Source organism: Phoxinus phoxinus, assembly GCF_949152265.1.
Source record: "Phoxinus phoxinus genome assembly, chromosome: 12".
NCBI lineage: Eukaryota > Metazoa > Chordata > Actinopteri > Cypriniformes > Leuciscidae > Phoxinus > Phoxinus phoxinus.
The window spans coordinates 7,475,730-7,487,815 of NC_136887.1; the positions used below are offsets into that span (position 1 = coordinate 7,475,730).

At 37.8% G+C, this 12,086-nt stretch overlaps 1 protein-coding gene across 2 annotated transcripts in view; it reads right to left on the reverse strand.

Annotated features, from left to right (window-relative positions):
- Positions 1–12,086, reverse strand: part of LOC307008564 (SLAIN motif-containing protein-like) — a 37,358-nt gene that overhangs the window by 7,094 nt on the left and 18,178 nt on the right. For both annotated transcript variants that reach the window (XM_079631477.1, XM_079631478.1), the window contains exons 3-6: positions 10,733–10,872; positions 8,850–8,972; positions 5,725–5,865; positions 3,665–3,955 (exon numbers count right to left, since the gene is read on the reverse strand). In XM_079631477.1, coding sequence (XP_079487603.1) covers positions 3,665–3,955; positions 5,725–5,865; positions 8,850–8,972; positions 10,733–10,872 — 695 coding nt within the window. The remainder of the gene's footprint in view (positions 1–3,664; positions 3,956–5,724; positions 5,866–8,849; positions 8,973–10,732; positions 10,873–12,086) is intronic.

Consider the following 12,086-nt stretch of genomic DNA (forward strand, 5'->3'; position numbering starts at 1 on the left):
ACTCTGAAGTGACGAAAGCCGCACCTGTTCATTTAAAAAAAAAAAAATGTTATTTTGACGGCGCAGAGAACGCCAGAGCTAGTTCACTAGTTTATGATCTGTCTAACAGTCATGTTTAATACGTTATTGGAAATAACTGTTATGCATAGAAAGTAGACAGTATATGAAAAGGTATTAGCGTATGCTGTGTGGTTGATGTCCAGTGTTGCTGAGCAGAAATACATAATACATAAATGTTTCGCTTGGTCCTCTCAAAGTCACGTTGTATTTTCTCCTCAGCGTAAAGGTTGAGAGGCTCATCTATCACCATCTAACATGTTCGTAGAGTTAGTTTGTAGAGTAAATGTATAGGCTATAATCTGTGTGCGCACACTAGGGCTGTAAACGATTAATCGCGATTAATCGAATACAAAATAAAGAAAAATTTGTTATTTATATATAAAATAGTTCTATAAAAATATATATGCAGTATATAAATGCAAATATATACATGCATGTGTGTGTGTAATTATATATACAAAATAATTATACACAATACACAAACATTATGGAAACACAAACTTTTATTTTGGATTTGATTAATCGCGATTAATCGTTTACAGCCCTAGTGCGCACACACCTTTTTTACAAATGGTGTTGTTTCGCGTGTGTTCAACCAATCAGCGAACACGAACGTCACTGTAGTTCCTATAGCGCTGGTTTAGACCGACTCTGAAGCAGGAGATAAAGGAGTTCCTCTAAAAGAGTTCCTAGTTCCTGCGGTGCGAACGTGCCAAAATCCGTGTACTTCCGCCAATAGGTCTAGGAACTATGAAAAAGGTTCATCCGGTGCGAAAGCCCCTATTGAAATTAGTAACAGTGCTTTGTTGTGAGGTGCAGCTTTGCTGACAGATCCAATACTGCTTTACCCAGCAAGCAATTTTGCGTTTAAAAGACATCTAATAGCCGTCCAAACACAGCCCAGATGGTCTAGGCTCTAAAACAAGGCAAAATTTGGGCTGTCAGTGAACATGTTATAGTCTAAACCAGTCAAATAATAGACTAGTCGTAAAGAAATGAGTGAAGAAATGAAACCAAACTCCTTGTAATCACGGTTTACTTTGCTTACATGATGGAATATCATACATCTCGCAAGTTATTTTGGCAAAATCAAAGTTTTTTTTGGCTGGAAGTGTGTTCCTCAAAGCCGGACTATATCGGTCTATAGTTAACCGAGACGGGGAAATGACGGCTATTGCTTGCTGGGTATACTCCCCATCCTTCAATAACAGTCTCTTAGCAAAGTTAGACATTACACAGTTTCAGACTCGTGAACAATCTGCACTGAGACGTGCCGCTCAAGGTGTCGAGACCAGACTAAATGATCAGCTGCGCATTTTACCTTCATCATTAGTTCTTCTAGTATTTGGGAATAACAGTTTCTGTTCAGTTCTCACTTTGCCACCTCATCGCAATTACTGGATACCCAATAGACAAGATCGCTGTTGATTAAGATCGCTGTGGTCATAGTTCCTGATGATAGAATTTCAGGGACTCCGAATTAGTTGTTTTTTCAGCGGATATTCAATAAAATAATGTAAGGGTACATTAACATGACAACGATGTACTAAAAACTGAAAAGTTTTTCCTTTGCGCTTTTCGTGAACAGATGACAATGCTGTCAAAACGATCCCCGTTTACATGGATCCACGAAAACCAAAATGCTGTATTATTCAGTAATGCGCATGACGTCACGGTTTTCACAAACTTGTGGTCTTGTTTACACACACAGATGATAACTGTATTGTTTTTAAAAGCTTGCAATTTGAAACCAGTTTTCAAAAGTTTGCATTTTTTAGGCCCCCAAAATGCCGTTGTCCTGTAAATGGATGGCCAAAACACAAAGTTTTCAGTTCTTAGTTCAAAACAGTGTCATGTACATGGCCTCCTAGACTTTAATTTACTTTAATACCAACATCTAAAAAAAGTCATAGTTGTCCTATGATCCGAGGTGTGCGCTCTTAACTACTCATGTCAGTCTATCATGCAGCCGGTTTTTCCTAAATATCTTGTACTGAAAGTGTTTGGTCCTCAGAGGCAACAGCAGTAAATATATTAATAATCTTTAAGTGTGTTTGTAATTAGCGCTATGCCAGATTTTAACGCTATTATGAGACCAAGAGTATCATTGTTAGAGTTCTGCTAATCAAATCAGTTCATACGTGTACTCAAGTTAAATATGTGCTGGTGTAGATTATCTTACTGTTGCCTTCGGCTCGCTAAGTTGGCGTTTAGAAGACGCTTAATATTCAGTAATATTATTGATTTGACTGCGCTTACACTATCGGATGAGAACAAAACTTGATCTGAATAATGTCTTCTTTAGAGCTGCTTTACTGCAGAATTAGATTATGTCATATTTGATGAAGTTTGCATCAACGATCGTGATTTTCCTGTGAAGCTGTACTGTATAAAGTGCTATATAAATAAAAGGTTACTTGACTTGGCTATTGTAAACACTTGACACAATATAACATTCGGAAAATTATAATTTTTGCAAATATTTGAACTTTTTGGTGCAAAAACATTGCTAATTTCATAAGCTAACATCCAGAAACAAAGATTTGAAAATTCCTCATGACACCGTTCATGACAATTGATCCTTTCTGCAACAGCATCAATGATCCTTATTAATATCTGAGGGGCAGTGCATCCGTAATGTAGTTTTTCCTTTGAAAAACTACATTACATTTCCTGTTACAAGCAAATGTACACTTCCAGTTCAAAGTTTTGGATTGGTTGGAGTTTTTATGTTTTTAAAATCAGTCTCTTCTGCTCACCAAGGCTGCATTTATTTGATAAAAAAAGTAATATTGTGGAATATTATTAAAATTTAAAACAGCTGTTTTCTATGTGAATATAGTAAAGTGTAATTTATTCCTGTGATGGTAAAGCTGAATTTTCAGCATCAATACTCCAGTCTTCAGTGTCACATGATCCTCCAGAAATCATTCTAATATGGTGATTTGATGCTCAAGAAACATTTATTATTATTATTATTATTATTATTAACGTTGAAAACCGTTATTTACATTTTATTCAGGATTATTTGATGAATAGAAAGTTCAAAAGAACAGCATTTTTCTGAAATAGAAAGCTTTTGTAACATTAAACACTACCGTTCAAAAATTTGGGGTCAGTAAGACCTTTATTTTACTTTTTCTGGGGGGGAAAATTAAATAAATCAATACTTTTGTTCATCAAAGATTAATTAAATTGATAATAATAATTATAAAAAAACATTTATAATGTTACAAAAGATTCTGTTCAAATAAATGCTGTTATTTGTAACTTTCTATTCATCAAAGAATCCTGAAAAAAAAACTGTTTTCAACATTGATAATAATAATAAATGCGTTTTGAGCATCAAATCATCATATTAGAATGATTTCTGAAGGATCATGTGACACTGAAGATTACAAGATGACAAACAGTCATTTTAAATTGTCATAATATTTAACAATATTACGTTTTTTTTTTTTTTTTTTTATCAAATAAATGCAGTATTGGTGAGCAGAAGAGACTTCTTTTAAAACCATAAAAAATCTTACCGATCCAGAACTTGTGACTGGCGGTGTATACCGCAAAATGCTGTTTTCACGTCAGCCGAACACTAAGGTCCTACCCTCGCTCTTGGACCCTGGGCCCTGCAGGGAGCGGCGGGACATGCGCGGGCGCGGGGCGGCGAGCCGGCTGTACTCCGCCAGTGTGTTGGGAGAGAGGCAGCGAGGGGAGCTGTGCGGCGAGGGCGAGTAGCGCTGGAGACGCTGAGGCAGAGAGCAGCACTCGTCCTCCTCGTCCTCCAGACTGTAGGAGTCGAACTCCTGGTCGCTGTATGTGCCTCGACGCAGGGACTGCAGGGAGGCGGAGGAGCTGCGGCGCGAGGCCGAGGTAGAGGCGTAGTCCTGCCGGAGACCTGGCACACACAAACACACACACACTGGCTGTAATAGTGCAGAAAAAAAGCTGATGGAATAGACATTAGTATTATTGCAACCAAAACTTTGATCGACACAGGCTGAAAAAGGGCATTTTCTGTGGAAGTCTATGGGATTTTAAGCGTAATCAGTTAAAAAAGACAAAGGCTGAATCCGAAATCGCCTCCTAAACCCTCATTTACTATTCCTACGTTAGTCCACTAATACTGTTCACTTGAAGGAGTGAATGAAAACGTGTGAGTGAATATGGGCAGCTGTTGAGCGTACATCAGTTGTACACTCGTTATTGCAGTGCATTGTGGGATTGAATGAGTGCACTCAGTTACGTCCACTATGGTTTCTGACACCACTACAAATGGCTGTTCCCTCAAACGCCTTATTTGAGGGTATAGGGGGCGATTTCAGCCAGAGACTATCAGTACGTTCTGCTGAGTTTGGGGAAGTTACAGTATTTAATAACAGTATGTTGGCTTCAGTACACTCAGAGATATATATAGTGTTTGGCAATCACGGTTTATAATGAAGGATTCTTTGAGACTGAGCTCTACTGTGTACATTTCAACATGAAACTGCCTTTTTGAATTGACATTTCTGACAGAAAATGCATATTTAACAGAAAAAAAATGTTATGTAGGGTTTTATTTTGTCCGTAGTAAATTGCTGATGGTGAAAAGTGACCATTGTGGAAGTAAAGTGGAATTAAAATACCACATACATTTACTAAGTTCAGAAACTGATATTAAAGGGGTGATTATTGAATATGATTTCACTTTTCTAACTTTAGTTAGTGTGTAATGTTGCTGTTTGATCATAAACAACATCTGCAAAGTTACAACGCTTAAAGTTTAAAGCAAAGGGAGATATTTGCTTTTAAAGAAATTGCTTTTTAAGGACTACAAGAAACGGCTGGTAGGGACTACACGACATTCCTCCCGGGTTAGTGACATCACCAACCCTAAAATTTACATAAACCCCGCCCCCAGAACACGATTTATATATTATCATGACAGAATATGCTAATCAATGACTAGAAGATAACTACACATAAGCTAATCATTAAGAAATGTTGTCTACATGTTGTCACTTCTTTTTGACTCTCTCCATCATTGTCTGACTCCGGTTTGAACATAAGGCTAACATTTTTTTATATTTTCAGTGCACGTGTGTGTGAGGTAAAAGGACACAAGCTGTTGTAGCTCCGCCCCCTGTGCTGGGAGCAGCAGCTCATTTGCATTTAAAGGGACACGGACAAACGGTGCGTTTTTGCAAACCCTCAAAAAGTGACCATTTTAACATGCTATATAAAAATATCTGTGGGGTATTTTGTGCTAAAACTTCACACACACACTCTGGGGACATCAGACTTATTTTACATTTTGTGAAAAGGGAATTATACCCCCCCCCCCCCCCCCCCACCCCCTTTTTTCTTTTAAAAAAATCATATACAGACTACAAACCCATGTGGTTTCTCTAATAATAAAACTTATGTGCTTTCACCTTCAACTGTGTAATAGTCGACTCAAGTTAATCTCTAAAAGTGTTCTCGATACACAAATAACAGCCGTCTACAATTTGCCTGAACCATAATCAGATCATTCTGTTGAAGCAATGAGTTTCAAAACAAATAACAAGAACAGAAAGCATTTTCATATCCTACATTTATTTGCATTTTGCATGAATAAGTGGTGCATTGTGCCGAGGTGAAACCCCACAGGGTCTGGATGTGTGTCTGGTGAAGCCCACTTACTCTCCTCCTGCAGACGAGCCATTATCTGAACATCAGTCAGATCCTGAAGCTTGTAGCCCATGGAGATGGAGTCATCCGAGGTGCTTAACTCACTGTCAATAGAGGACTGTGAGCTGAGAGCAGAGTGGGCGCCCATGTGACCTGTAAACAACAGAAAACACTCAATATTAGTGCTGATGATGATAATAGATTGAAAGAATCTCCAGCGATTTTGATTATCGATTAATCGTGTCTGCGTGCTGTGCACTGAAAACATAACATCTGTAATGTTGGAAACTCACGCAAGCATTTTCTATTTTGCGTAAAGCTTCATCCTGACTGTGAGCGAGTCTCTGAGGCCGCTTACAAGACACGGTTTTCAACTAAAAACTAAAAAAATGTTTTATGTGTTTTGGCTGTTCGTTTTGAGGGCCTAAAAACACACACTTTTGAAAACGGGTTGAATTTTGGGGGAAAATATACTGTTATTGTCTCTGTGTAAGCTACTGGCTTGCTTAGTTGGGGACATTTAATATTCATCAATATTATAGATCTGCCTTAAAAGGTGGACGATGATGAAATTGTTTTTTGTATTATTTCCATGTTATCACTGTGAAGCTGCTTTGATACAATCTGTATTGTAAAAAGCGCTATATAAATAAAGGTGACTTAACACCATGAATTTGTAAAAACGGTGACGTCATGTGTATGTATGCGTATTACATTACAGAAAGCCGCATCTCAGACAGTGCACAAATAAGTTATCTTTCACGTCGTCTTATGCTGAGTTCATGAATAATTTGTCATAATAAAGTCGACGACATTTTTCACATACGAAAATGAGACTGTATAACTAAATAAAAAAAACTTGTGAATGACAAAAACTATGACGAAATAAATGAATAAAAACAAGACGAAAATGTTAGGATTTGGGAAGAGATCCAGACTCCAGTCAGAACTGATGTCCTGAGAGAAAGACGTGCACATTTGAATTGTAACGTGCTGATCTACCCAGCGGGACACAAGTTGGCATACACTTACTGCATGTCTCATAAAACTTAAACATGGTAGAAAGAAAAGGAGACATATGGATAAATCTGAAAAAGCATGACGACATAGTATTCGGTGCGCACACAGAAAGCTCTCTTTTGTGTGTTTCCGCACTTGAATGGAAAAATACAACATAATGTCAAAATGTCTGTTTTGGTGAGTATTCACGTGAACAAACCGTTGGGAGAACATTGGTGTATCAGTGTATCGGATCCATGCATTCGGCTTTAAAGTGACCGCAGTCTAATAAACCTGCTGCTGTCATTAATGTTAATCGAACAACAAAACACTTGACTGAATGACTTTTGATAGCTTTAAGGAGGCGTAATCTCCATTTAATTTAGGCCATACAAATATGTCTGCTAGAAAGATTGTTGCAAGTTGTTATAAGACTGCATAGGGGTGAATTCAGGTTGATTGGGACACTTTTTCCCCAGTCATCTCAAATGGCAAAAACTACATATTATGTCACAGCAGCTTTTATCTGTGTCTGTATTGCATGATCAAACCTTAATATCATTCATATAACAGGTTAATATGTTTTCTCCAGGAGTATATAATGAGTTTAGAATTTTTTTAAGAGAATTGCTTAATTGATGCATTACAATTTAACTAAACTCATCAGATTTTAGTAAACAAAATTCTTATCTTATTAGTCGATTCAATCTAAAACAATTCAGATGACTAAAATATGACAAAAAGGCATTTTAGTCAAAAGACTAAAACTAAATCTGCTGTCAAAATTAGCACTGATTCTCACAGAATTACATCAAAAAGCCTGTATTGGTGAGTTTCCTGGTAAACATAGCTGGTTATGTCTTAAGTGAATGTAAACATTTAAATAAAATGCATTTGTAACACTATATTGGATCTGGGCATTCACTCTTAAAACCTCTGCCGTCTGTGTTTTTAATGTTAATCAAACAACAATGGACAAAGAAAAGAAAAATCACTCTCTGCTCTTGACTACCGTAATCCTTATTTAAGTTACAAAAGTTATTCAATCTCTATTTAATTTATACAGTAAAGTCTTTGCAGTGTTTTTTACATTTTACATTTGATTAGCCTACTTTATTTAATTTCTGTACCAAAAAACTACTGGTAGACCAACCTGAAAAGCAGTGTTTATTTCATTTGTATGTTTGTTCTATTGTATTAAAGTGTGCCGTTTCTCATAATTTGATTATTTGTTCTTATTTAATTATTGACTGTTTACTTGTCTTTAATAATATTTATAAGTTAGGCTAGTAGTTGTTGCTGTCATAACCTCATTTAAGGTTTCAGGGGTAAAAAAATATTATAATAAAATAAAATAGGCCTAGTTATTGTTTTCATTTATCTAATCACGTTTTTGTGGTGGGGGCGGCCAGTGAAAATTTTGACAGGGCAAGAAAACATTTGAACCACTGTGCCAGTACAAAACAAATCCTTAGCTTTGAGCCCTGCTTTAGAGATTATTCAAATTTAAAATATCAGATGAGCATCAAAAGCATTTAATCTGTAGAGAATGTCATAAACAGGTTGCATCTAAAAAGTCTCTTTCAGCATAAACTACAGTACGGGAAACCATCACTGAAACCATCACAACCAGAAAACTACCGGTAAGTGCTTTGCCAGCTTTATTTACCAAAGGTGGGCCTCATAAAAACAAAGCATGTAGCCACTCCATAGAAAATACAGACATATTATTTATCACCATTCAGCCTAAAAAAAAATACATAAATATGATGTTGTGTCCACATCGCCCAGCCCTAGTACTGCAAGTGAATCACATGCCTGCAGCAAAGCAACTAAAATCATTTCTGGCTACCAATGTGGTTCATTAAACAGCAGAAACTCATGCAGAGGCAGTTACTCATGACTTTAGCACACACCGCAGACCAAACAGGTTTTAAACACACATAGCCGAAGACTAAGTTAAGAGGAATTAGCCAGCCAGAAACCTCATGCGTGATATCTGACCTTATCATATGCTTTATGTGTACTGAACACAAACAAAGTCGACTCTGCCCACTCCACTGAACGCTTGCATGGGTGTGTGTGTGTGTGTGTGTGTGTTGTGGTGAGAGGCTGTAAGGCGTGGGTTAATGCCATACCTGAGCTGCCAGAGGTTAGTAGTGTTTTGTTAGTTGATTTGAGGTACCCAGCAGAAGAGGATGCTGAGACGCCAGCCTCGGATGTCTGAGACGGGCTACTGTACACGTTCTTCCATCTAGATGCTGCAAAACACAAACATCAAATCAGTTAACGACCATGTCTAACAACCAGATACAAACAAAATCATCATTTATTCACCCACAAGTCCATGAAATGAATATCAGCGGGGTGCAGAGTTGTTTTGGACCACACTGACTTTTCAAAATTCACTCGCTTCTCAAAATATATTTTGTGCTCCGCAGAAAACAAAGAAAGTCAAACAGGTTTGGAGGGACATGAGGGCGAGTGAATGATGACAGATGTCATTGGTGTGTGAACAGTTAACACAGAGAGCATTAAACTTCAAAGACTTGACACAGCAACTGACGCAACAAAGAAAGAAGCGCAATAACGCAATAATAAATATGCACTTTCATCAAGAAGTTATTCTTACAAGAAATGTGACTGTAATGGGATTATATAAAAAGAGACACTTAGCAAAAAAAATGCATTAAAGTTACTAAGCGTTTGTTCGACATCTTCACCTGTTAACATTTAGATTGCGTTTTCATGAATCTATTACTTACAATTCAGAGACTGTCTTGCTGCTTTCAAACTGCGGACAGGTGTAAAAAATATACATACTTATACGCAATTTATATTCTAGCATTTTTATTCTATAGCTTTTTAGGCACACAGTGTAGTGTATTTTAATGATCTTAGTTACATTTAACATGGTGACATTGAAGACATTGAAATGGAAGTTGTGATAAGTCTTCTCTCCCCTATTTTGAAATGCAAATATATATATATATGGCAGTTCTGGATTTTTGTCCATCGTGACTTGAACTTGAATTTGAACTTAAATTAGTTCGGAAAGTAGTTTTTGCTGTAGTTTTGAAATTGGAAACAAGAATTGTGAAATTTCGCTAGTATTTAAAATAGTGTAATAAGCTTATTTATTAGAATACAAGGTTACAGGAGTCAAAAACATTGAAAACAGTAACTATTTTATTTTATTTACTTTTTTTGTGGTGGGGCCACTAGAAAAAATCCTTAGTGTTGAGCCCTGTGCATGTTATACATCTTATTGTGACCAATTCAACCATGCAAAATGTTTTTTTTTTTTAAATCCATCATGGTACCAACAAAGCCTGATTGGATTGGTTTGGTTTTGTCAACTCAAAACTAATCCTGTAACCCTGAGTTTGTTCAACTACCATCATGGTACAGACCCCAGGTGTTTAAATCCGTCTCTTTTGTCCACTTTCAACCACTTATGCCCTGATTTCTTCGAGGGGAGGGTCTATAGGCGGGTACATGTATGGGCTTTTTCAGATCTTTAAATCTAATAGACAAAATAACTATTAAAACACACACGTAAAAACATACAGAGAGCAGCAGCTTTAGTTTCTTTTAGAGTGTGAGTTAGAAATCAGGAATAGTGAGAGAACATTGAGCTTGCTATGTTTTTCAACTTCAAACCAAATTTGGGTCGACGAAGTTTAAATCCCGTCTGGCTAGCACACTTGCCATAATGTTTACATGTTGGGTCAGACTCAATAGGCGACTCTTGAAGCTGTTTGAACACATTCGTCCACATGAGCGTTTACACTACGAAAGCAATCTGGTCTAATGCGTTTTCGACTACCTGGAAGTGGTCAAAAGTGGACAAGCTCAAAGCGTTTTACACCTGCATTATTTCGGTATCGTCCACTTGTGATCAGTTCCTGAATCATTAGGATCATCTATATTAATCTGTACACAACAACCCCTTTGTTTTGTTCACATCAGTTAAATGACCATCAAATATTGATTCTATTATCTTGTAAAGCGTCCATACTTTGGTCTAGTCGGCTGATGAGTGTCCGACAGGCGACTTCAGTCTCTGGACTGGGGTGATCGAGAACTTTTCTACACCATTTCAGTGGTGATTCGGGACCCTGTTCTGCCACAACCTGCTTCTTTGGGGACACGTACAACCTGAAGAGAGAAAAACAGGACGCATTTACAGAACAGTAATTATAAACATCAACCATGAAATTAAACCGTTAAAATTAGTTTTGGGGGGAGAACTTAGAAATTAGTCACAGCACCTGAAAAAAGCACTTCTGGAGCGCTCTGGGGTGTCTTTACCCATCAGACTGTTTACAATCATCACTTACACTGACTCAACTTAGTATCCCATAAAGATGGCACACCAGAGATTCCTGTTATATATGGGAAATGAAAGCCAGTAGTTTCTGTGGGACAGTGTTTACTAGAACAGATGCTGGTCGTTCACTTGTGAAGAATCCATCCATCATGAGCAGCTCATCAAAATGCTGCCGATAAACACTGCTCTGATGGAGCTCATTCTCTCTCTGGACAGACACAAACATTCATTTCCTTTTGAGAGGAAGAATTTAACAATGGCAATAAGATTCCTGATTCTGGACTGCTGACTCATTTGAAAGGATTGTCAGAAGTAAAAAAATACAAGACATATTTTAATTAAAGCAGAGCTATGTAGTTTCGGGAATTTCTTCGCTGTATTCTCGCTTTTTGCTCGCAGGTTTCTCTATAGAGCGCCCCCTACAGCTTCGGAATAGATATTTGACAACACTGTCGTAAAAACTCGTTGGCGACTCTGATACCAGAAGCTAGTAGATCAACGACATCAAAGCAGACGGGACATTCTTTACAACGTCTTCTTCATTCGGGTTCGAACAGCGTGAGGGAGCAATAATTCCAGAATTTAAGCAGATCTTTTTTTTGCCGTAAAGCAATTCGTTACATCGCGAGACCTGATATCACGCGATGCTCCCTGACGCTGAGGCCGGCGGCCCGCTGGCTCAAAGTTGCAAGGGTGGTTTTTCCGCTCACAAGCACCGGGGGAAGCGAGACGGCCACCATTCAACCCGAAAAAAGTAATATAACCATTATTATATACATATTAACCAATTCCAACATTTACCTGTTCTGTTCAGGTAAATTAAGCTTAATGGTGCGTTCACACTGGACGCGAATAGCGCGAGTGATTTCAATGTTAAGTCAATGCAAAGACGCGTTACACGCGTAAAAATTCCTGCGGCGCAAATGAGGCGTAGAGTGCGGCGTGGTAGACGCGAATACGCCTCATTCGCGCGTCAAGTTCGCGCGAATTGAGCGTCTGGTGCGTTAAGCACAAATGATTTTATGTAGTGCTTTTTGTGCAT